The sequence below is a fragment of the Lates calcarifer genome, linkage group LG23 (assembly GCF_001640805.2).
Source record: "Lates calcarifer isolate ASB-BC8 linkage group LG23, TLL_Latcal_v3, whole genome shotgun sequence".
NCBI classification, from domain to species: Eukaryota; Metazoa; Chordata; class Actinopteri; family Centropomidae; genus Lates; species Lates calcarifer.
Window position 1 is genome coordinate 8,099,877 of NC_066855.1, and position 26,837 is coordinate 8,126,713.

Here is a 26,837-nt window from a genome sequence, read left to right on the forward strand (position 1 = left end):
TATCTTTCACGTTTGTTTTCTATGTGTCTGAAAGAAAATCGTTTTCTTGAGATTTTAATGAAAATTGAATTGAGAACTATTCAAACTATTCTTTGTGACTTCAACCTGGCAGGAATACAAACAGACACATGCACACGGTCTCTCTGTCTCTTTCACAGACATATTTTTCCACCTTTTCAACTAATATTAAAAAAAAATCAGGACACACGTGTGAGAGCATCACTTCAAAGCGTCTTTATTCCCACTGTGCACAAATCGACTTTTTGGTATTCCAGCCTGACATCTGTGTCTGTGGCCGACAGAGCAAAGGAAACTCAGGTGTGGTCGCTCATGCGTGATATCATTATCAAACAGAGATAATGCAAGTTACAACTTTTACATAACTTTCAGCAGCAGTGCCATCAACAGTTCATATTTCAAATACAACACACATAAATTAGCAAGTATTAGCAAGTATAAAAGTGGAGAAGAGGTTTGGAAATTGCATGTGATTTGAAATTTAATTACACATCATACTTCAAACTCAATAATATGGACAATACAGTACTTAACAGATTAATTCTCAGTTTCAACAAAATTGTTCTCATTGTTCATGCTATGATCAGCAGAATATTCAATATAAAAGACTGTAACCAGAAACCTTACTGCTCAAAATGTATTTTTATGCTACTTTTGTGTTGTGTTCAATATGATTGTGAGTCTGTTTGACAAATGCACCATTTTCCACTCTGAGAACATCATGTAAGTTGTGTAATGTGATCATGTGTTAGCTCTGCTCTTTTGTGTTGGTCTATTATTTTTATTTTTATTTTTTCAAAATTACAAAGGAGACATGACAAAGTAGATTACCTATTAAGTCTGGGGTTTTGAGTACAATCTGAAATGGATGCTTAAAGCCCCAGACTATAACTGGTGTGCTGTGTCTGCTCCATCAGAGACTGCCTACAATCTATTGCGTTTACCCAAATGTGGAAAATGTGATCATGTGACTTCAGGGCAGAAATGGCACTGTTCACCAAGCTGAGACCAGGCTTTAAAAGCATTATTCAGAATACAAAACACTTAACTCACTTACATACTATTTTGTTTTAATGCTATTGAAAGATATGTTGGGTTTTTACCTTTTTAAATATAAAAAAGGAGATTTTAAAAAATTTCTGTGGGTCAAATTGACCTGAATTAAAAACAAAGGTGTTGTTAAAATTTGGAGGTTTTAAAAAGATGACTGGAAAGTAACCACTAAGATTATGTGCGTTTAAAGTCACAGATACCAAGCAAGGTGAAAATGAGATCCAGTGTGAAAAGAATGAGATTCACATAGGTAAAAAATGTAACCATAAACTGAATGGCCCAGATACAGAAGCTGGGTGGACAGTCACTGGGACGAGGATTGTTTCTGAACGTGTAAATGGGCCACACGATAGCAGTGAAGATATACAGCACGACAGAGATCACCAGAAATATAAACACAAACCTGTCCAAGTTAAAAGGCAAACATGTCTTCAGTTTCTTTAAGATGTTGGTGGCTATGATCAAAGGGAGAATGGGGAAAGGAATGATATAAGCTATAACGCACAAGATCAGAGCTGGCTTGTCTCTGTAACCGGTCAGTGATATGAAAATCATGCAGCTCACGAAGGCCTCCAGAACCTTGAAGAATCCAGGCAGAGCAGCCAGGTATTTCCCCGTCTTCCTGTCGCAGATTTTGTCCTTCACCACTTCAAGTGCATAGACAAAACCACACAAGAAAGCAAATATACTCACAATCCAGCCGTATAAACATTTCAGGCAAGCGTAGAAGTTAGCATAGGTAATGGCAACAGAGACAGTCATAAGTGTTGAGGACATGGCCATCCCTGTGGTGAAGTCATCCCAGTCCATGCAAAACATATTGAGTACAATGTCAAGCTTGAGCATCTCAATGATGGTGATGAAGAGGGTCATAATGGGGCAGAAGGCCCAGGTGAACATGGCGTAGTTCCAGTAGGTATGGCTACTCCCTCCTCTGAAGGCACCCAAGACGAAGGTGACAAGAGACAGAATGATCTGAGCCATGTGTAGCGAGCCTCGTCCGGATAACAGAGTAGAAGGTGTAAACACTGCCTGGGACACCTTGTCCTTAACATCATCAATTATTCCCATTTCTGAATGAGCTGAAGAGCAGCTGAAATATGCTTGTGATGTATGTCCTCCCAGGTCACTGCCAGAAACTGGATGAGGTGTGTGTGTGTGTTATATGGGTTTTCAGTTGCCCAACTCCACTTTCCTTACAGTCCTTTATTGCCCTTCTGGTTTGCATAAAAGTCATGAAAGTGACCTGTGTGATAAATCAGCTGCGCACAGATAACTATGACTGAAATTCTCTATTGTGCTTGATAAAGCTTTTATTTTAACAGGGATACTATTACAGAAAGGTAGTCATGTATACAGTATTCACAATACATAAAGCTGCATGCAACTTTTAAAAAATGTTTTAGCAGTGTATCTAAAGTGGTTTATGATTGTTAGCCTCAAGAGGGAGGCAGAGTGCATACATTCACTGCTGACCTATCTATATTCAATGATGTAACATAACTGTAGCGATCGAAATATTTTATGGGTAGAACATGTTTTGGAGGAATAGCTGCCTGAGAGACAAGTTCCTGGGCAAAGAAGTCCCATTGTACCATAATAAGGCCAGAGGGGGGAAAACGTTCCTGCATGGATGTACTTATTTGTGACACGGCTTAAAGCTCTGTGTGTTCCTCTCTCGCGTTCCTTTCTCGTTCATATGTGATACATATGCATTTAAAACGCACAGTTTGTTATATTTTGTTGACAAAATGTCCGTAATTCTGTTGACAAGATTTTATTCAGCAGGTCCGTTTGTCCTGCTGGCGTTTGTTTCTGGGGAAGGTAAATAGAACGCACAAAGAGGAAGTTGTTGTCAAGTGTCAGCAGCATTAACAGCATCAACACTAACAGAGAAATATGTCCATACTTTTCTCTTTTTAAAGCTGTAGACATTTAAAAACAACTCTGGAGGAAGCCGTTGCCTTGTTGGAACTATATTTAGTTGTAATGATAATTTCATTTTCCTGGGCTATTTATTTTATATTCGTGTCGAAGCCATTGTTTGGGAAAAATTAGCTTAACCCAGCGTTAGCGATGGGTCGATGACACAGGCTGCAGCAGCAGAGTTTTTGACTGAACACCGCCCAGCTTTCTGCACTGGTGAAGGAGAGGAGAGGCCAGATGGATTTCTCTAAATTCCTGGACGATGATTTTGATGTGAAAGACTGGGTGAACGGCGCCTTCAAGGTGGTGCAGAAGGACGCGCCGGGGAAAGCGGACACGCACGCAGCCACACTGGTCATGAAACTGCAGCTGTTCATCCAGGAAGTCAACAATGCTATTGAGGGTCAGTTAGCTTAAGTAAACTAGTACTTCTTTGCCACGTTACCTGTTTATATAGTGTCCTCTTTCGCCTGCTACCTCCCTCTAATAATATTTACTCAAGTGCCACAAGAGTGCCAGTGTTGTGTGTAGGATAGACTTAATATTAGAAGCACTTCTCAGTTTAACATAACTATAACTCAACAGCTTCCACAAACTACAACCTGACCGTGTGTCACCGTTGTTATTTCTGCTGTGGTTTGTTCATTTAGACACTGCTGCATGCTGACTACACAATAGAGCATATCAGTATATCCGCATAGTTCTCCGTCATTGCTGACGTCAGCATGGAAACTGATGCATTGAGGTGTTTTCCTTTACAAAAGTGAATTTTATGTTTTTGTAGAAAGTTTGAAAATTGTGCAGTCTTGAGACACAAACGATTAAATTTCAACAACAGAGACAGTGATTTAGGTTTTTCAGCGTTTCAGTCCAATTCAGGAATCATTCAAGGACAACACTGTTTATGCAAATCCTAAAATAAATGCAGTCTTAACAGTCCTGCAATAAATCCTCCTATCAGGAAAACTATAACGTCCAGTTTTTGTTGATGCTGGTTTAGGAGATGTAATTTGTGGTGTTGTTGAATTGTATTGCACTATATAAAGAGGTGTTTCTATTACTTAGGCTTCCCTTGTTAGTATTAAGGAGGATTATGAAATAATAGAATCAGTTGAATCAACATCTCGTCATAGTATTACAACCCTCGTGAAGGGATTTAATGCAGGACTGCTGTATTGAACTGTATCAGTGTGTCTAATAAACTGGCAAATAAGTGTATAGTGATTAATGTGTGAGAAACACACCAGAGAAATCACACCAGTCTGTAGAAGTTGCAGTAGTGTTTTTTTTTCCTAAAACCAATACCAAAGAGAACTGTATGCAATGACTGTTCACAGTTTCTTCCTCTAGGAGAATGGCACCAAGTCTGGTGTAATATTTTAAAAGTTATAATATTCTTGTTATGTCCTTCAGTAACTGATGTATTTTTGTTTGTAGAGAGCAGTAACCAGGCCCTCCAAAATATGCCCAGGGTGCTGCGTGATGTGGAGGCTGTGAAACAGGAGGCTTCCTTCCTCAAGGAGCAAATGGTCCTGGTCAAAGAGGACATCAAGAAGTTTGAGCAGGACACTGTGCAGTCAATGCAGGTGCTTGAGCTTCTCCATCACTATGACATAATTACATAAACATTTGCATTCTCTAAGTATATGTTATTAATTTCTTAAAGCACAACAGCCAAAGCATGACAGTAGCATAAAATCCACAAGGTGCTCTGAGGATATTTTGGCATGACTTGTATTTTGTGTGGATTTTGTTCACCAGGTCCTGGTGGAGATAGATCAGGTGAAGAGCCGCATGCAGCTGGCAGCTGAGGCTCTACAGGAAGCGGACAAATGGAGCACACTGAGTGCAGACATTGAGGAGACCTTCAAAACACAGGTATAAATGAGAGCATAAACTGCCCCCTCACAGATTCAAGCCTTGTCTCAGACAGTTGATGTGAACAGTCAGAAAAATACATCAACATTTTTAATTGCTCATAAGCAATCTTTGTTCATCTAGGACCTTGCAGTGATCTCCTCTAAGCTGACCAGCATGCAGAACAGTCTGGCCATGCTGGTGGACACACCAGACTACTCTGAGAAGTGTGTCCACCTGGAGGCTCTGAAAAACAGACTGGAGGCCCTGGCCAGCCCACAGATAGTAGCGACCTTTAATTCCATGTCTATAGGTAAAAACCTGCAAGAAGTGCTTTTGTCTCATACATTTATTCCGACTTCCATTCCTCTGTTCACTGTCGGTGTACACTAAGTATACTTACTGTATGTTTACGTGTTTTGTCTCTGCAGACCAAGCCAAGCTGTTTGTTAAAGTCTTCACAGAGATAGATAGAATGCCACAGCTTCTTGCCTACTACTATAAGTGTCACAAGGTAGGTGTGACAGGCCTCTCCTCTCCCTCCTCTTTGTTACCTGTTTGGTTGATGTCCTTTTGTGAATTAATGTTTGTTTTGGCCTCTTCAGGGCCAGTTGGTGAGCATGTGGCAGGATCTGTCTCAGAGTGAGCTCAGTCTGAATCAGCAGCTGTCTGAATTCTACGACACTTTGCTCTCCACATGGCACTCCCAGCTGCAGTGGAGCAGCCAGGTCAGCAACACTACAGACAGTAACCAGTCAGAAAAACATGCAATACCAAGCACAACCTAACTTGTTATCGCTGAACAGGTGTTCAAGAACCCATATGAGGTGGTGACGGTGTTGCTGATCCAGACTCTGGGGGCCATGGTTCCGTCCATCGCTGTGTGCCTGAGCACAGCCATGGAGCGGGCGGCCCAGGAGCAGCGTCTCGACACTCTGCTGGAGCTCCACCAAACCACGTCCACCTTCGGACACAGCCTGGAGGCCGCCATGCTGCCTCACCTGGGTCGGTGCAATGCAGTGAAATTATAAAGCCAAAACAAAGAAGCTGTATTTATTGTAGACATGGTGAGGTAGGACCTAATGTTACATCTGTGATTCTTCTCCAGGAGAGAATAACCTGCTGAAGGTGAATGAGCTGGTCTGTGTGCTGTATGACCCCTATAAATCTTATCAACTACAGTATGGGGATCTGGAGGAAGCTCACCTCCTCATCCAGATCAGCGCTGTACCTTTGGTAACACACCCCACACACACACACACACACACGTACACGTACACACACGTCATTTTTGCTTGAATTCCCTCCCATTTTCATTGTGTTCTCTTTCCTGTCACTTACTCTTCACACACTCCACACCCTGTCCTCTCTTTAGGAGCACGGGGAGGTAATTGATTGTGTAGAAGAGTTGAGCCACTCTGTCGGCAAATTGTTTGGCCTGGCCAGTGCTGCTGTGGACCGCTGTGTCAAACTGACTGATGGACTGGCTGTGTGTGGCCTCCTTAAAGCTCTCAAAGCCCTTTTTACCAAGTAAAGACCTTTTATTCTCACATTCTCACATACAGTGTTTTAATGTATTAACTCCTTTGCTTTATTAGTAGAAATAATTTGTCTTGTTGATTTATGTTGCCTGTGTTAACACTGTGCTTTTTTTAGGTATGTGTCTGACTTTTCCACAACACTGCAGTCAATCAGGAAGAAGTGTAAGCTGGAGGATACACCAAGCTCATCTGTTTTCCAGGAGGACTGGACAGCCTTCCAGAACTCAGTCAGGTGAACTCTCTTATGTTTGAGATCAGAATACCAAGTGAAATACCAGTTGACTTTTTCTCATCCTTTTTCAAAACTGTCCTCACCTCTTACTACTTTGAGCCTCACAGCGTGTGAGATGTTTCCCATTCTTTAGTGTTTTTCTGTTGCGTTCTACAGGATTATTGCCACGTGTGGAGAGCTACTTAGACAATGTGGAGCATTTGAGCAGCAGCTGTCAAACAAGTAAGAAACTTTTATGCTGCTCCTTCATGTTTCACTTTAAATTGAGACACACCTGTCAGAAGAAGCATATACATTTTTTTGTAATCAACCACTCCCTCTTATAGGATCCTGGGTACAGCAGGGAAGTACTTGTCAGAGTCGTACAGCCCCCGCAGCCTGACAGGCATCCAGGAGGCCAGCTCTACAGAGAGGAAGAGTGCTACCAAGAACCCCTGGCAGGAATATAACTACCTTCAGAGGGGCAATATGGCTGAATATAACAGCCTGATGGAAGTCCTCTACTCATTAAAGGTATGGAGCAGGGCATGATGTCAGAATAACATTAAGTCTGTTGAATTCTTCTGAAGAGAACTGACTCTTACCAAAGACTTTCTGCAGCTGTTTTTATGCATTTCTTTCCCTTTGTCTTGCAGGAGAAGGGCACCGGTAACTCCAACCTATTAGCTGAGCCCAGAGCAGCTCTGACCAGACTCAACCAGCAGGCCAATCAGCTGGCCTTCGACTCTGTCTTCCTGCAGATCAAACACCAGCTCTGCCTCGTCTCCAAGATGGAGGTGATTAAGTGTCAAGTTTCAAGTTTATTTGATTTCAAATACTGATAGATACGATTTGAGCACATGAGTGCCGAGAGCTTTTGGACTGTCTGTGCGAGTATGCATTTGAGTGTTGGTACATCTGAGCGCCGATGCATTTGAAGTATCATCGTATCTATTTTAATCTCACCTCCTGCTGTTTGATTTGCACTCTCTGTTTGTGATCAGAGTCAAGAGGCTCCTGGTTTTGGAGAGAGCTACACGGAAGACCTGCCTACTTTCAGCCTGTCACCGCAGGAATACATTACAAATGTTAGTGAGATTTGATCTAAATATAAATTGTTTGGTGCAGATCAACACGGGCTATATGAAATATATATTATTTTATGTTTTCCCCTTCCAGATAGGGCAGTACCTGATGTCTCTGCCGCTCCACCTGGAGCCATTTGTGACACAGGAGGACCCGGCATTAGAAATGGCCTTACACGCTGGGAAGCTGCCGTTCCCTCCAGAGCAAGGTTACTGACCATCAGCTCTGATTCTTTCCTCAATCTGTCTCTCCATGTGATATTTGGATTTTTTTTCCCCCTGTTTCCCCCTGTGTCTTTTCTGCCTTATTTTCTTTCCTCTCACACTTCCTCCACAGCTCTGAAGCTCCGTTTCGAACTCTGTCCTCCATCTTTCGCTCCCTATTTTTTCCCAACCCACACCAACCTATCCAAAGATGTCTCTGCATCACTGTCTTCCACTCTGTGAAGTGACGCACTTTTGAAACGTCATCTGCCGTCTATTTCAGGTGACGACCTTCCCGAGCTGGACAACACAGCGGACTACTGGCTGGGCTCCATTGCTCGGGCAACCATGCAGACATACTGTGATGCCATCCTGCTCATCCCCCAGCTGAGCACCCATTCCACAAAACAGCTGGCCACAGATATCGGTACAGTAACTATAATGCTGGATACACACATGCAGTTAGCAACGACTTGTGATAGCTAATCAAAACAACAATATATAATTACATTGTTATGAACAGTCACAGGGAATAATGCAATGAAATGGTGGCTCCAGGGTACATTAATGTATGGTTCTTTCTCCACAGACTATCTGAGCAACGTGATGGATGCTCTGGGCCTGCAGCCCTCCCGCGCCCTGCAGCACATCGTCACCCTGCTGAGGGCCAAACCAGAGAACTACAGACAGACCGCCAAACTGCTGCCTCGTCGGCTGGCCTCCACCATCGCTGCCCTCCGCTGCATCGACTACTAACAGTAAGGGAGAAGGACTCTGTAGGTACAACTGGACTCTGGATTGTTTGGGGCTGCAGCATTTTATGTTTTTAGTCTTGTCCAAATACTGTATGTATGGGATGTCTGGGAATGTTAAGAAACTGAAATCAGGGTGGTTCAGATGTTTTTATACTGATTAATTTTTGAACTAAATGTGACTATAAGTGATGTCTTACCGGTGATAATGCCTTCAAAGTCAAGCCAAAAGGTGAAAGTGTCTTGACTCTACATCTTTAATCTCTGCATTTATAAGCTGCTGAAGCATTTGAGGAAGTAACAAAATGTACATCAGGGCATGTGTTAAAGCATTTGAATTCTATATGACAGATGTAATGACAGACTATTTGTCATTAATTACTTGTCATACAAATATAATTCATCTATAATAATAAATTATATCAAGGTAATATTTCTGATATGAGCTGTATTCTTTTCTGTTAACTGAGCTTGACATTCAGCAGTTCACTCAAAAAGTAATGGTGGAGATGATCGCTCTCTCACATTGTAGTAGGGGCTGGATAAAAGATATGGATAATCTCCATGGGGACATTTTCCTTATTTTTCCATTCAGTATCTTTAAAATCTGCACATAAAACATTTACATCAGCGCTAATAGCCTGTTGCATTATTTTACAAAGCTGTTTTTCTTCTCTAGATCAAATGGGGGACTGAATAAACTGGGGATCTAGTTTAATAAATGTATGAGCTTTTTTCATAGTTTGTCAAATGCAGATTGTGTGTCCAATGTCTAAAAATGTCTTCTTATACAATCTTATGTTCTTAACTGATATTGAATGTATTTGCACCTTTAAGCCATGAAAATTGTCATGTCTGTCACAGTCAACTGTCAGAGGAATACTTACAGAAATAGAAGACTGTTATTGTAACACACAGGTAAGACTCCTGCCTGAGAGGAATGGCACCATGTTTTCTGGCAAAGTGAGTAAATCTAATACTTGAAGTTGTGCTGATTATTGTTGATTAATTAATTTGTGGATGTTTGATAATCGATAAGTCATTTATTATACATTTCAGGTTCCGCCTTCTGAAATGTAAAGATGCTGTGATTCTTCATTTTATATGGCTGTAAACTGAATTTTATATGGCTGTGGGGTTTGGACAGTTTGTCAAAACAAGAAATTTTAAGGCGCCACTCTGGACTCTGGGAGGCTTTGATGCACAAGTTGTGACCTCTAACGACTAAAACAATTTTTAAATTATCAAAATAATTAAGAATGGAAAATACCCAATACAAATTGTACTTTTTACTCCAACGTTTATCTGATAGCTGTAGTTACAATAGCTGTCATATTAAGATTTTACATACAAACCCCTAACCCTATTCATCAGTATAAAACACTTGTTGTTGCTAATACTTCTACACTTTAACTCAAGTGGAATATTGAATGCGATTTTTAGTTGTAACAATATTTTTTAATAATATAATATTTAATAATATAAAATAATAAAAATCTCTATAGGCTAATACACTAGAAGGCTAATACTTGAACCATAATGTTATAGCAATATAAGGACTTGTGGCTCGAGCTCTACCATGTTAAATTTACTGAATAGTTTGTAGAATTATTCAGAGTAATTATGTGATATATATATATTATATATTGCTAACCAATTGGTGCTCATCAGTATCCATGCTGTCCAGAGATGGGGACGGAGCATCATCCAGCATCACATGCCGCTGTACCTGCTCTCCTCCAACATGGACCAGTGTTTGGCCCTGACGTCAGCCGTTACCGCCCTGCCTGCAGTATCGGTGCCTACAGATGATGATGGAGACGGGAGAAGCGGCCTCGCCGTGAATCCCATCCGAGAGTGTGGAGGAGGGGAGGATGATAATTAAGGCACACGAAGACTGAGACAACTGCTCAGAAACTTTCGGATGGGGACACCGAAACCCTCACCTTTCACATCTGGCTCCCGAAAACATGCTCCGCGGCTGCAGCTGCCGAACGCGAGGGAGCGGCGGGCTGTGCCGCTCTGGTCGGGGGGTTCCTCGGCTTGGCAGAGCTCCCGCGAGCGCGTCCACAGTGAAGGCAATTTAGGGAAGATATCCACTGGGTAAATAACAGCGACCCGTCGGTTCTTAACGTCGCCGCGGATTTGACGACCAGAGGTGAAGGAATACCTTTAAAAAAGGGTGGAGCTGCGGTTTCTTCAATAAATGATGAGGGATCCCGCTCGTCACTCTCTTCTTAATTGTGAAAGGCTGATTTGATGTTTATGTCTGACTTTGTGTCCACTTATAGTCATCCACAGCGCCTTTGTTTTTGTGTCTAAAACGATGGCACAGGTTGTGTTATTTGACCGGACCTACTGCTAGAGATGATGGCTGCTGGCTGGTGCGGGACTACCCCAGGCATTCATGTAAAGCGCCCGAATAGTGGCTCTCCATGGAGGCTGTTTATGCAATCCGACGCAGTGTTGCAAGTGGGCTGATTTGATCCTTCTCTTTACCGTATCCATATGATATGATGCCAGGAACTGCCAGGCCTTTTGTGTTTCTGTGAAATATGCTCAGGCCTCGTGTGAAACATCTAAAAGTGAAGGAGCTGTCATTGCGCACGAGGATGAGGCGATGTTCTGAATAAGAGAGAGGGGGGGGGCTCTTTGGATTTAAGGCGTTAAAAAAAGCGGGGAAAGCCACATTAGACCGACCATGTCGAAAGTTGTCAGTAACAAGGAGAAGAAATCCTTCAGCAAAAAGCTGTTCCGGAGGAGCTCTGTCCGCTCCGTGGGGAGCTTTATGAACAGAGTTCTCCGGACTCTCTCGACTCTGTCTCATTTCGGCACCGACGAGCAGGCCGCCGAAGACGAGAAGGACGACGCAACTTTGATCCCGACCACCACCGGGGGCTCGGTCCCGTCCGACGACAGCGACTGCGGGGGGTTTCCCTTCGGAGACAAGGTCCCGGGGGTCGCCGGACTCAAGAACCATGGCAACACCTGCTTCATGAACGCTATCCTGCAGTGCCTGAGCAACACGGAGCTCTTCGCCGAGTACCTGGCTTTGGAGCAGTTCAAGGGAGGGGAGACGACCGGCAACAGCGAAAAGGCCAAGTCCAACGGGGTGCTGGTACAGAAGCAGAAGGGGAGCCAGCAGCACGAGGCGGGGGAGGTGACGGAGCAGCTGTCCGGGCTGGTCCGGGCGCTGTGGACGTTTGAGTACACACCTCAGCACAGCAGAGACTTCAAGGTAGGCTGGGTAGAGGTCTCAGCTGCTGGTCTTCATATACTGTTTCCAGCAGAAGCCACATGTATGCACGTTTATGCATTGTTTGGACAAGTGTGGCGCACATGAATTTAACTGCCTTTATAGTTTGCTAGAATGAAGCTCACAGATGATTTTAAACTCTTTGATTTTTTATACAAACAGAAGAAGTTGAAACAAACTGAAAGTTAGCTGAAGCTTCATCCTCTCACATTTATTGATTTTTGTTAAGTTTGTTGTTACCATCAGCATCCAAATGTTAGCATTGTAACCACTGACATTACTGGATACTCAGTTTTACCTCAGCCCCAGATTAGTGTCTTGTATTTTCAACCCTTATAGATAATACATGAAAAGTGGGGCTAGTAGCATCTAAGTAAGCTATGTTGCACAGCTTAAATTAATGGTGGCTGTGTTCTCTTCTGATGATGCTGACAACATTATACACAGGTGTTTTGGCCTTCCTGGTCAAATATGATATTCCGTATATTTGTCAGAATAATTGCAAACAGAGTCATATGCTGTGATTAGCAGCCTTGGCAATAGTGTTGTCCATCCATTCCATATTCTATATATAACAAAACAAGATATAGTTTCTGTCTTTTGTCAGGAGTCAGTCTCCATACTAGAGTTGTAGCACAGCCCACAGTTGTGATCACAGTTTATTTGTGCTTAAAATCAGCCATTTAAAAGAATCAGTCCAAATTGAACAGGCGAAGTCAGTGTTCCTAGACCAAAACTCCTCTCTTTTAAAGGCTTTTTTAGCTGACTGTTGAGTCATAGAGCTGAGCTGTAATAAAGCTCATCTGTTTTTGTCTTTTGAACTGCTTGATTGTCTGTCCCACACTCATCAGCTTTTGTTCCAGCCTCATCTGCTTTTTCATCATTTCGCCTCTTAAACCCGTATCCCAGCTCTGAAAAGTTTGCCTGTCACAATCACAAAGGTTTGTTCTTTCTCATCAGGAATAGTTTTTTGTGTGTGCGTGTTTTTGCGTCTGATAAGCTCTTTTCTTCTTTCAGAGGTTCAAAATGCATAATGGGGAGGAACTAAATTGAACAGGGCCATACAACACAATACTTTTTCTTGACTGTTGCTATTTCTGTCCATTTTTTTTTACCTTTGGTTGCCAGCCAGAGTACAAACTGTCTGATTGGATATAGATTATTCTCTTCAGAGTGAGAAGCCCTGAATATGTTAACTGTGTAGGGAAATAAAGTGCAACTGTGCACTATCAGGTATCTGTAAGTATATCTAAACTCTTGTTTTTGATATCATTGTTCCTAATATGGTTGACAGGACAGGCAGTCAAATTTTTTGTGACTTCTCAAGAAATCAAATATGTGGATTTAAGTACCCCCATACTTTGTCCCCTGCTAATTGGACTTTATGCTATTTCCGTGGTTAGTGTGCATTACAGCTCAGCATGCACATGTGATGGTTTTGTGCCCCTGGCCTCAGACCACAATCTGAGCCTAAACTGAGAGCACTTAAAGATCATTAGGAGGACATCCATAATAATGATAATACAAGGGGAATTATCCACTGTGTCTCAGAATCCATTTTCTCTCCAAAGCAATTGGTTTGAGGATTATGTTGTTGTACACTGTCCAAACTGCCTCAGAGCACCATCTACACAGACTCTCTCCTAGATGATTAGCAGAGCCATTAACCATTCGTGAAAAGTGATACTTAATTCCATAATGTGATTGATAGTAAAACAAATCCGACATGATGGTAGTCTGTAAACAACACAAGGGAACTGAACCGTACTCAATGAGTTTTATCAGCATGACTGTAGACTATGTGGACAGTGGTAATGATAGAATGGGTTAAAACCGTGGTCCAGGCCTTAAAGGTACCCATACATAAAGGAAATCATGTGACCACAGATTTGAAAGAAATGATTTGGAAGGAATAATCAGTTTCCTCAATCCCATAAAAACACCTTATTAACAGAAAAATAAGAGGACATAAATCAATCAAAATCAGTTTGAATTTATAGCAAGTAATAGTGTGAAATACACATATTGGCTGTAGTAAATGTTTGGTAACATATGATAGTTGCTGTTGTTAGGCATAAATAAGAATGTATTTTCACAGTGGTATAAAATGTAAAAGGTTTCTTATCTGACTGCATTCTTTCTCTAAGCACTTACTCTCAATTAGATCACTCTCAGCTGAGTCCATAATTCCAAAATGTTTGTACATTGTTGTAGCTTTATCTGGAGCATCATCAATTGTTTTGTCACATACACTGATTTCTTTTATAGAAAAGATTAGACTCATATTTGAAAGCTTTCCTTTATTCACCTGAAACCTTGAGACAATTCATAGGACTCACTTTTTTGTCAAGATGGGCTGTTTCAAAGAGATACAGAAATTGAAAACACTGCATCATTAATATTTGCTCTACTTTTCACTCTGTATCTACATCTGTCAATTGTTTTTTCTGTAAAATTGTCTCATAATCGAAGACATCCGCTGAGGCAAGCTTCAGGTCTAGTTTCATAAATAGACTTTTATTTAAAGACAGCCTCTGTGGTCAAGCCACAGAAGGAAGGCTAGCTCTTTGTTTGCATCACGGTTTGTACAAAATGCTGAGGCTGCCTCGGTAGTGCCTTCAAAATGAGGAAGAGTGTCTCGTGGGAGAGGGTGGGAAAGGCACACGGCGCTCATCTTTGACCTTGCGTGACATTTGATAGCTGGTGAGCAGAGGTGACTTTATAGCTGCCAGCCTGAGCGGCTCTCAGCACTCACTTTTGTCATCTGCGATGGCTAATTGTTAGTGAGGTTAAGCTGTCGATTTTCAGTCCGTGTCCTGGTTTTAAAAAGCTTCTCCAACGCCCGTACCTCTTAACATCACCACCACCTCTGCTGACCTTTAGGACTGTGCTGATCGTTGTCCTGGTGCAGACACACTGAATATTTCATGATAAGGCAACATCTAAAAAAGAAGTAGCACTACTAAACCATCTCTGTTTTTGGAACCATGCGCTAAAACCTAATTTATTTATTCTGCTGTTATCTGCTGCAGAATGTGGTGTCCAAGAGTGCCCTTCAGTTCAGAGGTAACTCTCAGCACGATGCCCAGGAATTCCTCCTTTGGTTGCTGGATAGAGTTCATGAAGACCTCAATCATATCATCCACCCTGACAGCAGACCACCCCGGAAGGTACACAGCAACACTTATATGTTGTAACTGCAGTATAGATTACTTTATGTTCTGCTATAGACCATTATAATCTGCAAACTACATGTAGCAATACTATAAACTGCACTGCTGCTATTATTTACCATTTTTATTGAGCTTGTTTGCCAAATAATTTTTCAGTGTCTGTCTTATATTTACAGCCTCCAGTAGAAGAAGAAAATGCCCCTGAAGGATCTCCACTACCAGCACCTGGCTCTTTTGTACAGGAGCTGTTTCAGGCACAATACAGGTGACATTTTCAATCACTGTTACATAATCTGTTTATACTTAATGTAAAATACTGATTGAACTACCAGCTCACAAAAATGTTAATTATCTGAAAATCAAAGCGTGTCCACAACATCCTTTATCTTCAGAGTCAAGGGCGACATATAAACATAAAACACAACTTTGTGATGGAATCTTCTAAACTTTCTAAAGGTTCACTTACTAGATTTTTCCCATAGCTTTTGAACAGGAGTAAACTTGGTGTCTTAGTGATCTATTGCCTTTATTACTTTATACACACTGTACATATCATTATTATGACCAGCCTATAGCTGGTAGTGGAGGCTAGGTTTTTCATTCATGTATTCCACAAAGGAATAGTTTAACAGTTTGGGTAATTCACTACTTGTTGAGAGTAAGGTGAGAAAAATGATGTTACTCTCATGTCTGCACAATAGAGAGTCTTCTTGTCACAAATGCACAGACAAACAGTGTAGACTTCAGTAATAAATAGTTCAGCAAATAACCACAGTGTGCTGTTTTCATACTAAGAAGTAAGTAGGTAGATTTGTTACCACTGGCCAGAGCCAGGCTGGCTGTTTCCAGTCTTTATGCCAAGCTAAGCTAACCTGCTGCTCATATTTACTATATGTACACATATGAGAGAGGTGTCAGTCTTCTCATCTAACTCTCAGCAAGAAAGTGAATAGGCCTACTTTCCAAAACACTGAACTGTTCCTTTAAAATTATACACTTAACAGCACTCCAGCAGCATTGTTTTATTGCCGTCATGTGTCTGTGTAGGTCCTCCTTGACCTGCCCTCACTGCCAGAAACAGAGCAACACCTTTGATCCTTTCCTCTGCATCTCACTGCCAATCCCGGTACCTCACACACGGTAAGGTGGCTCTGTATCTAGTTTATGAGTAAGACAATATCTATCTGACAAAAAAAAAGAAATTGTCCCTGTGTCTAAAAATGCAATGAGACAAGATACAGTCTGAACCCAGCATTAAAAAAGTGTCAAACCCAGCCTAGATGAACACCACGAAAGATCTGACAGGAGAAGGCTAAAATTAGAAGATGCGGTCTGTCTTTGAAACATCAGTCTGGCCGTGGTTATGAAACAGCCAATTAATTTCAGTCTGTCTGTGTTGCAGGCCACTGTATGTGACAGTGGTGTACCAAGGAAAGTGCTCCCACTGTATGAGAGTCGGGGTGGCAGTGCCTCTCTCTGGCACAGTGTCCAGGCTGAGACAAGCTGTGGCCCAGGAGACCAAAATCCCTGCCCAACAGGTGCTGCCTCATTATTGTATCAAATTCAAGAGGATTGAACATAGTGTGTGCTACTTTGAGGAAACTGGATAGAGGACTGTTTTAAGTTAGCAATGAGAAGATTTGGTGGTTATGAAGTCTCTCTGATATTTGGCTTATTTATTAATACCTCATTAATTTTATTCACTACTAATTCTCAGTTTAATTAGTCCAAATGTGACCCACACCCTGCTCTTGTTCTCTGTCTCTGCTCAGATCGTCCTCACAGAAATGTACTATGACGGCTTTCATCGCTCCTTCTGTGACGATGATGACGACCTTGAGATCATTCAGGAGAGCGACTCCATCTTTGCCTTTGAGACACCTGAGCTGTTCAGACCAGAGCAGATCCGCTCCAAGCGAGGCGGTACAACATCCTGTTTATTCCCCCCTGAGAAATTAGTTTAGCACTTGATGTCTTGTTAAGGCAGTAGGAGTGGAGATTAGATTAGAAATGGACAAATATTGGAGGGAGGCTTTATTCAGGAAGATGCAACACACACTGACCTGCATTTTGTTCAGGGCAGCATGTGCTTTTCACTTTTACTATAACCTGTAACTTTTAATTTTGTGTGTTAATTTCAGGGAGCCCGCATGCAAATCTCAACCAGAACAACCTGAAGTATGGCACAGATAACAACAGGATATCAACACAAATACAAGAGCCTACAACACCACCTCAGAGTCCTAATAAGAACAGTGGACAGGCTGAGAAGATTGTCCTGTTGGTCTGTAACAGAGCCTGTGCTGGACAGCAAGGACGCAGGTACTTTTAATGAGCAACAGTGTGTGAGAATTTCCATCATTATCCCAAAGAATTCTTAAAAGCCTTACTGCTTTTGTTTTCTCTGCAGGTTTGGCAATCCATTTATTCTGTATTTGGAGCGCACAGTGACATGGGATGTACTTCAGAAAGAGATCCTGGAAAAGATGCGGCATCTTTTGCGCCCTGGAGTCTTTGTGCAGGTACGTACATGAAGATTTCTTGATTTTGATAATCCTTTCATCATGCTTATATGGTATATTTTATAATGTCTCATGGTCTTGATGATCTGTAGGTGGGGCCCTTCACTTTGCGCGTGGTAGGAGTGGTTGGAATCACGTATCTCTTGCCTCAGGAGGAGCAGCCACTCTGCCATCCCTCTGTGGAGAGGTAATGTCACTTAATCACCACAAGGGGGAGCGTTACATCACTTGAATGGTCATTACATAAATCTCGCAGTGTGTTCAATCCACTTGAAGTTGATTGAAGAGCTTCAGTATGTAGGCCGACTCTTCAGTGGTATTGATGTTGAAATATGTATAATAGCTTGTCTTATTTTTATGGATTTTCTTCTAAGAGGGTACTAACCTCTGTGGCTACTCATGGATTTTTTTAAATGAAGGAACAAAAAAACATTTACTTTAATACTGACACATTTAGAAGAAAGCAAACAAAAAATAAACCTCCAACCTTAATTATTATAAAGTTTGGCATATTATAGTGCTTGTTTTATCATTTATTGCATGTCAGGGCCTATTAAAACCATCTAAATCCAAAGTGCAATTTCAAAACACACTTTCAAAACAGTTTATAGTAGTGGGGGTCTCAAATTGAAACTTGCCTCAGTGTAGGATCAAATTACTCTGGGCAGTTATAATTATGCATGAGTATCAGCTAAATGTCTGAAATGGATAGTATGATTAATCTAATCTCTATTAATCTATTTTTGAACAGGGCATTCAAGTCTTGCGGTCCTGGAGGGCCACCTCATGTCAAAATTGTTGTTGAATGGGACAAGGAGACAAAAGACTAGTAAGTCCAGAAATAAATCAAAAACAACACATCAAAAATAAATATGATGTGTTGTGTCTTCTTTCAAAGCAACAAATACATAAAATAAAAGTTCTGTGTGATCCCTGTGTGACTTGTGCCATGTCATGCCCGCAGTCTGTTCAAAAGAACCGAGGACGAATACATTCCAGATGCTGAAAGTGTGCGTCAAGTAAAGGAGCAGCACCTGCAGCCTCAGACGTGTTCACTCGCCCAGTGCTTTCAACTCTACACCAAAGAGGAACAGGTAGGGTGAAACACTGTATTGTGTAGTTTACAGCAGTGGTTAGAAAATCGCTGATTTTGAAAAAATATGTGGAACAGAGCTTTTTTATCATGTTTTATTATTTGCTGCATGCTGACAATTAGGGGGTGGGGTTGGTGTGTACAGACAAGTAAAAATCGCAAACATCAGATGACAGTACAATTACATACTCCATATTTTGTTGCTATATGATACTGTTCAGGAAATGTTTAAAAAACATACCTTTTATTGCACAAAAACATACAAACGTTAAAAAAAAACAAACAAGAGAACATGAGTTAGACTTTAGTTACTCTTTGAAAACTGATTTGTTTCTACATTGATTTCAGCTCGCTCCTGATGATGCATGGCGATGTCCGCACTGCAAGCAGCTTCAGCAGGGCAGCATCAAGCTCAGTCTGTGGACCCTGCCAGACATCCTCATACTTCACCTGAAGCGCTTCAGACAGGTACACTCTTGCAAATGAAGGTGCCAAAATGCTTAGATTTCTAAAAGTAAAAAAAAAACAACATAAGACAACAAATTTGTTGTGTCCTTCAGGATGGGGATCGGCGGATGAAGATGCAGAACATGGTGAAGTTCCCGCTCACGGGTATGGACATGGCGCCCCACATGGTAAAGAGGAGCCAGAGCAGCTGGAGCCTCCCCTCCCACTGGTCACCGTGGAGACGGCCCTATGGGATGGGCCGTGATCCAGAGGACTACCTCTATGACTTGTATGCGGTGTGTAACCATCATGGGACCATGCAGGGAGGCCATTACACAGGTAACAGAGCACAGTACACAACCAATAACAGGTGTCCCTATGGTTGATGTATTAACTGAATTTGTTTATATAAAAGCTTCATGTGATATGTTTAATATTTTATTGCATTGTGTCTTGTAGCTCACTGTAAGAACTCCATTGATGGACAGTGGTATTGCTTTGATGATAGTGATGTTCATCCCATATCTGAAGATGAGGTTTGCAAGCAGACTGCTTACATCTTGTTTTATCAAAGACGTGCCACAATTCCTTCTTGGTCTGCCAACAGTTCTGTGGGAGGTAATTTTAATTTATATTTGCCTGTACACTCCCTGCCAAACACTACATGTTTGAGTGTTCTCTACTAAATATATTGAGGATGTTCAGTCACTCTCTGTTTGGGTCTCTAGGATCCACCAGTTCTTCTTTGTGTGAGCACTGGATTAGTCGGCTGATGGGTAGCCGTCCACCCAGCCAAGCCTCGTCTGGTTCCTCCAGACGCACCTCATTGGCCTCCCTCTCAGAGTCTGCTGAGTTTGCTGGTGAACGGAGTGAGGATGATGGTGAGGGACAGAGGTGATCTCTCACATGATTCAGATGAACCTGAATATTTTTTCAAAAGAATCTAATATCACTGTTTATCTTTCTATAATGCAGGCTTATCGAGCCGCTCGGCAGTGAGAGGCATGCAAAGGCAAACATTCTCCTCGAGATCTTCCATCGCTAGTCCTTTGGTGCTCAGTGAAAATGGCACAAAACCGTCCTGGTCCCACTCTGCTAAGCTCCAACTCCGCTCCAACTCTCCCTCACGCTTCTCCCTGGAATCCCACTCCTCCTCCCCAACTCTGGAGAGGATAGGGGAGGTGGTTGATAACAAGGTGTCAACCTCCTGCTTCCCTGGGTCACCTAAGCCAGACAAACTATCGGGGGGGAAATCGGCCCTTACAGCTTTGGATGGTAATCCTGGCAGTAAGAGGCTGATAGAGCAGCTTCACTCCAAGGCTGTGGCGCAGGCAGAGCAGAAGAGCTCCATCCAGGCTGGGGATAACAACAATATAGTCACTGCTGCTGAACAGGTTAGTCCTCGACACGGGGCTGCTGTGAAAGAGCCAAAACAAAGAAATGGGGCTGCAGATAGCGCTGGTGTCAAAAGGTCCTCAGCAAAGACCGGAATAGAGAGTGAAAGGAGCCCCAAGAAGCGTCCTGCCACCTCCTCGACGTCATCCAGCTCTCTCTCTCCTGCATCCCCAGCCATCAATAAGTCACCGTCTCGAACACAGACCAAGAGCGCAGTGCCAGCATTGAACCTCAAGGACAAAAGCGACGGACCTCCTAAACCTAGTAAGGCTGGTTCCTCGAGAACGGCAACCCCTTCCAAGAAAGGGTCTTCTCAAACCCCAGAAGCATTACGTCCTGACTCTGCCCAGCAGAGGAAGAGTGGTTCTCCAGGATTACAAAGCTCACACCCTCAGAGGAGGACATCACCTAGGGGTGGAGGCGAGAAAAGCTCAGCCTCTGGAAGGACTAGAGCAGCAGACAGGAGCACTAGCCGTGACTCCTCTCATGCCAGTGCGGTTTCAGAGAAAAAGGTTAACCACGGAGGACCTCCCTCCAGGTCAAGCGCTGCTAGTAAAGTGGAGGGCAGGTCAGGCCGGGCTGCGGAAAACAGGGCAGTGGGCCGGAGCTCAAGCAGTAGCTCCTCTATGACTAGTCTCCGATCCTCGAGCGTGGGTGTTTCCTCTGCAAGCGCAGCCCCACCGTCAAGGGGACCTTGTAGGAACAGTAAGACAGAGGACAAAGGTCTGTCTTTCTTCAAAACTGCTCTGAGGCCCAAAGAGACCCGTAAGTCAACTGATGGTGGGAAATCAGGGGTGGGGGAAGCTAAAGGAAGCTCGGAGGATAGTGGTGGAGACGCAGCTAAAGAGGGAATCGCACATGGAGCGAGCAGGAAAGCTCAGAATGCGGCTTTGGAGGCCCAGACTAATGCAACCACAGCCAAAGACAAGGAATCCTTTAAGGCATCCGCTTCAGCTAAGCACTCACTGGTGCCCTCCACAAAGTCCAAGCTTTCTGGAGCGGAAACAACCGCACAGTCCTCTGCCAATGCAAAAGACCCTTCAAAGAAAGAGCCTGCTAAAAAGACAGTGCAGTCCAGGAAGATCCCCATCAACTCTACACAAACTAGCCAGAAGTCTAAGTGATGCTATTTTGAGGACTTGATAACAATCTCTCAAGTGCAGCTCTGAGGTGTTTTAACCATCAAACTAGACCAAGTGTCTGACCAACATCTTTAAAGCCCCTGTAGCTTTTTAGTGGTTACTGAATACCAGCTGCCATACTGGACACTTAATGTCCACATTGTTAAATAGTTATTTAGGAATGGATTTTAACAAAGCACTTTGTATGGATTGCATTAATTTTGAGGAATATTATACTGTATTGTAAATAAGCATGGACTGCACATGTATTGAAATTATTGCCTTGTTCCTGTCTGTAGCATAGTTGGGAGAAGTACATCTCAGTAGGAGGTGAAAATAAAAAGTGACTTTGCACAAGATGGAAAGCAAGTATAATGGTGGAAAGAAACTTTTGAGATATATCAAACATGGACTACACAGTCACCAAAGGAAGTTTACTGGCAATTTTTAACATGCTGATGCAGTGAAACACTGAATTATTTCCAAAAATCTTTATGTACAGCTCTCCTTCAATATCGAGAGCCATATGTCAACAACAAACATCAGTGCCTCAGATAATCATAGTGGAGTATTTAATCTAAATTGTATAACTGCAGGTGTTGGTAAATTTATAATTCAATTTTAATATTTATTACGCACTGAAAATGTAATTTCAAGTAAAACACAATTAAGCCTATTTAACCTGAACTGCTGTTTACATATGCTCCTTGATGTAGTAATTGTGCAACAGCCTTTAAGAAGTGTTTTTTGTGCAGGCGAAATCAGCCAGTCATCGAGAGGACGGGGAGAAGTGCAGGAACGAAGCATGTGTCGTCGGTGTTAAATGTCTGGAGAGTTTGGTTTGTAATGGTTCGTAAATGTTTGTGTTTTATTTACCAGTAATGACTCCGTTACCACCTCAGACAACCTCCTCCCCACCCCCATCTGTCACCTCTGCCCTCCAGCTGCTGATGCCAACACTTATAACCTGCCATGTTCCTCATGGGGATCAGCCTCCTCAGACTGCCAGACACCTCCAAACATTCCTCTCAGATGAACACAGGGTTAATGTAAAAAAAAACAAAAAAAAAAACTACGCACACAGACCAACGCATTCAAAGACAGCTGGGTTTGCCTTTCGTTCGAGCACCATACATGTACATAGAGCATTATGGTGTGTTTGAGTCAGTCCCATCCTGTCTTTCTCGTGTGACATCACAGCTTGTTCACATCTTTAGCTTGCATTAACAAGTAGATTTAACACTGAACGCACTGACATAGATTGAGAAAAAGAGATCACCATTCATGACGTATATGACAGTTGTTGCATGATAAATGGCTTATGCATGCACTTAACTATGCAAGCAGATTCTTGCTAATGCCCACACTGAGTATGTAGAAGTGCTACTCTTGGATGTGTATATATTTCTAACTGTATATTTTTCCAAATGCCAGCATCAGAGAGCATGTCGAGGCATACTTTATTAAAGCTTTGTTTGCACATTTCTTCAAAGTAATATACATTTTGTATGAATGATAAGTATTGCTCATTCACCCTCTCAAAGTAAATCAACTCACTTGCAAATTAATGTTTTCTGTATTGTATTCATTTGTCTCACATTCTCCCCTCATGATTCCAGCTTTTAACACGTTTTAAAAGGAGAGTTTTTTTATATATGGTGGTGGCAACAATACATTGCTGCAGTTTACAACTTGTGGTATAACTTTCATTTATCATCTGTAATCATTTGAGCTCTGAGAGCTGAGAGATTAAAATTACACATTAAAGTGACAAGACCTATTTACAGGCTTATTTTCTGGTCCTAAATATATACATTTAGTCAGGTTAAGCTGGGACCATACACGACGATGCTGACCTCACTCTTCTGATTTTGTCTGAAGATCTTAAAAAATAACTATGTGCAATATACTGTCTAAAATTTGATGTTTTGATTTTAATTTTTGTATGACCAAACCACTTACCTGTCTCAAAAAAACTTAAAATAGACATAATATCTTGACTCGACAGATAATCTGTAAAATGCTTCACTGTGAAAAATTGCCCTGGAAAGCAACATTGACTAATTTTGTACCAGGAGTCCCACCAAATACAAATTCATAAAGAGAGAGTTATTATTATATACATCACAATTATAGTTCTACTGAATGTCTAAGTGTCACATTAAAGGAGGAGTGTTCATCACTAGCCCAAGCAGCCGGACCATAAACTACTTTATACAGCCTTCTGGCACATGGTGCAGAATACATCTAAACATTATCTTCAGTGCCTGGTGGCTACAGTGCGTTGATACTGTGGTATTACACCCAACACATGCAGTACACAAACTGACTTATGTACGTCACCTCAACTTCAAGTAAAACCTTGCAGTGTTGATGATATGAGAGGGATGTATAAGTATAGTGAAATGCTATGAGGAATTATTTATTTTCACAAATGCATGAGAACAAGTAAACCTTTTTATTTTTACATTTGTATTCTGTGATATAATGTAATTTCTGACATGTACTGTGTTGATCTTATTTTGGGGAGTAGCAGTGTGTGTTGGCATTGGTTAAGCAATGCGAGATAAACATGAACAAAATAAAAATATGTCATGAAATGAAATGTTGTTGACATATGAACCTTGCATTTACAGGTTTTGTGCAAGCTACTTTTTGGGTCACATATCTCATTTCCTCCACTTGGTGGTGCTCAATGTTTGCCTGAATATCCCAACAGACGCAAAAATAATGAGTTAGGGAAATAAAGCAGCACTCAACGTGAATTTGTCCCTGAGAAATGCCCTTCAGTTTGAACTTGTGGGATTATTAAGATATATAGTAGCATCAAATCCAATGCTGTCATTGAGGGAGATGATATGTTATTAAACTACAGCACCATCATTTATTTAGAGCTGATTCAATTGCGGTTTTATTAGTTTGGCCCAAGGCTGGGCATATTAAGAGTTAATGCTGCCTCTTTGTCTTTCTATTCTTGTAATTTTGTATAACAGTCATCAGTTTTGGGAATTACATTTTCACCCTCTCACTTCTCACCTCTTGTGCAGTCTGAGAAGTGATGAAATTTTAAAAATTGCCTGTGGTGTGATGGGACTGCAGCATGCTTCTCTTGACATGCAGCAGGAAGGCTCTGTATTGTTTGTCTAACCAGAATTGGGTATTTGTCTCATATTCTAATGAAAAATGCAAGGTTGTTCAATTAATATGCATGTATGAATGTAATTAGAAAATCCACAGACTGCAACCCAGCACAAGATCATTCTGTAAAGGAGCCAGGCTTCTCTAGTGCTGAAATCAATAATCATTTGCCAATTGTATCAGCTCCAAGAGAACATCATTAGCAAGACCTCAGTGGAGAATTCAGCAACTTTTATCTAGATTTAACACACAAATAGTGACATTACCCTTCTCGACTCCTCAACATAATGCATCTGACATGCTGAATTAGTTTACATGTTTTGCTTTTGCTACATTATTGTGTTTGATGCATTGTAGAAAGGCAATCTAATCTTATTGATCAATCCAATCTCTGTGTCTCCTAGGGGCAAATTCAGTTCTTAATGCTGCTGCAAAGTCTCCATTTTGAGAAACTATGTCCCTGGATGGAAGGAGAGGATGAGCTGGATCTTGATGATTAGCTTTCATTTTTTCACTGCCTGCTGTTTGGATCGATGCGTTGACTGCTGTGGTGAAGGCAACATACACGGAGTGGCCAATATATCATAAATATAATACATTATAATACAAGCCAATAGCCCTGTAATATTGTAAACCTTGTCATGTCAGAATACTTTTGAGATTAGCCAAAGATTGTTCCTTTAACTCTGTAGCATAATTCTTAAGGCCCATGTTTGTGGCAGCATTTTAACAATAACATTGTTTGATATTAGAATGCAGTATATCTTACATCATATTGTAACACAATAGAACTCAATCAAAAATGATAAAGAAGTTCAATTACCACCACCATAATATAAATTGAACAATACTGAACAGTATAAATGCACAATATCATTTTTTTTCCGGGCTATTGAATGGGATTGGGAACACATATTTATGATTTTGTGTCCACCTTCTGATCTTCAGCTGTTAGTAGATGAGTTGAATACCTCTCAAATCAGGTATGTTGCTATTTATAGATCAGAAAGCATTCAGAGGTGCTTTTCACAGAAAAAAGCAAAAAAGTGCAACAGAATCAAACAGCATTGTGAGACAATACATTCTTCCAGTTTCATTCAAGAATGTTCTTAAAGTTAGAAATTTACAACAAAGCTTTGCTTTAAAATAGAGAAGAGCATGTTCACTCTTTTACAAATGATGAAAAGTTAAATTCACAAGCATTAAAATTCACTTTTGCTCAGTCCAATATGCCTTTACTCAGAGGTTTTTCTGCTACAGCCTTGGTCTGGTATGACCACTAGCCTACGATGGCTAATGTTAGCTAATGTTAGCAAACTTTAACGTTGCTGAATAACAGACAAAACTGAGTAAGTTTCTCCTTGCACTACTACCATCCTACAGCTAAGCACGAGGCCTATAGCTACCGTGACTTCTATTTTATTACTACTGCACCCTGTCTTGACAGGAGGCATTTATATGTATGTAAAACCTAAAACATATGAGAATAGACTTTAAGTGTAAAAACACGCCTTAGGGCACGTTTTTGGGCATACCGCACATGTAAAATGTGACACTTTATTCGGCACGTGCACACAACTGGATTGATTAAAAGATCTTATAGTTGACGTCACGCAATCCCGCCATGCAACAGTGGAAATTAAAACCACACTATATCGGCAGGAACGCGCGCTGTTCGAATTACTGCCAGGTACCACTAGCAGCTAACTTGTCTCTGTCGTATTTATAAAAAGTGAATATGGTGGGTAGCTGTTGTGCCCCGGGATGCCTGAAAACTCGTGGACAAGGAAGGGGGAAAGCGTTTTATCGGATTCTCAAGGAGCCACAAAGATGACAAAAATGGATTACTGCCACAAAACGGGAGCTAACGAACACGGAGCGATGGGAGCCGACCATAGACTCTGGATAAAGAACCGACAGGCAACGGATTCCGCTTATGAAGTGATCACTGCATATCAGGTACAGAAGTCAACGCTTCCTAACTTTGTATCTTGTTTATTTTACTTTTACTACGATTTCTAACCGTCCAGTGATCTGGTAATTGT

At 41.6% G+C, this 26,837-nt stretch overlaps 3 protein-coding genes across 3 annotated transcripts; 2 read left to right on the forward strand and 1 right to left on the reverse strand.

The window, feature by feature from the left end:
• Positions 1-237: 237 nt before the first annotated feature.
• On the reverse strand, positions 238-2,269 carry LOC108886822 (myeloid-associated differentiation marker-like protein 2). Its single transcript, XM_018681879.2, has one exon. It carries the CDS (start codon positions 2,140-2,142, stop codon positions 1,246-1,248), a length of 897 nt encoding a protein of 298 aa, XP_018537395.1. The 5' UTR covers positions 2,143-2,269; the 3' UTR covers positions 238-1,245.
• A 622-nt stretch (positions 2,270-2,891) lies between these two features.
• Positions 2,892-9,632, forward strand: cog7 (component of oligomeric golgi complex 7). Its single transcript, XM_018681832.2, has 17 exons — positions 2,892-3,400; positions 4,435-4,583; positions 4,759-4,875; positions 4,999-5,167; positions 5,286-5,368; positions 5,460-5,582; positions 5,661-5,859; positions 5,963-6,090; positions 6,230-6,384; positions 6,511-6,627; positions 6,784-6,849; positions 6,954-7,140; positions 7,263-7,403; positions 7,611-7,694; positions 7,786-7,900; positions 8,179-8,322; positions 8,485-9,632. The coding sequence occupies exons 1-17, from the start codon at positions 3,235-3,237 to the stop codon at positions 8,649-8,651; spliced, it is 2,310 nt and encodes a 769-aa protein (XP_018537348.1). The 5' UTR covers positions 2,892-3,234; the 3' UTR covers positions 8,652-9,632.
• Positions 9,633-10,200: 568 nt separating this feature from the next.
• On the forward strand, positions 10,201-24,253 carry LOC108886791 (ubiquitin carboxyl-terminal hydrolase 31). Its single transcript, XM_018681828.2, has 16 exons — positions 10,201-11,885; positions 14,936-15,073; positions 15,253-15,341; positions 16,124-16,216; positions 16,479-16,614; positions 16,849-16,999; positions 17,218-17,398; positions 17,487-17,598; positions 17,691-17,785; positions 18,350-18,427; positions 18,563-18,692; positions 19,040-19,159; positions 19,252-19,477; positions 19,598-19,756; positions 19,867-20,019; positions 20,114-24,253. The coding sequence occupies exons 1-16, from the start codon at positions 11,349-11,351 to the stop codon at positions 21,655-21,657; spliced, it is 3,942 nt and encodes a 1,313-aa protein (XP_018537344.1). The 5' UTR covers positions 10,201-11,348; the 3' UTR covers positions 21,658-24,253.
• Positions 24,254-26,837: the final 2,584 nt, after the last annotated feature.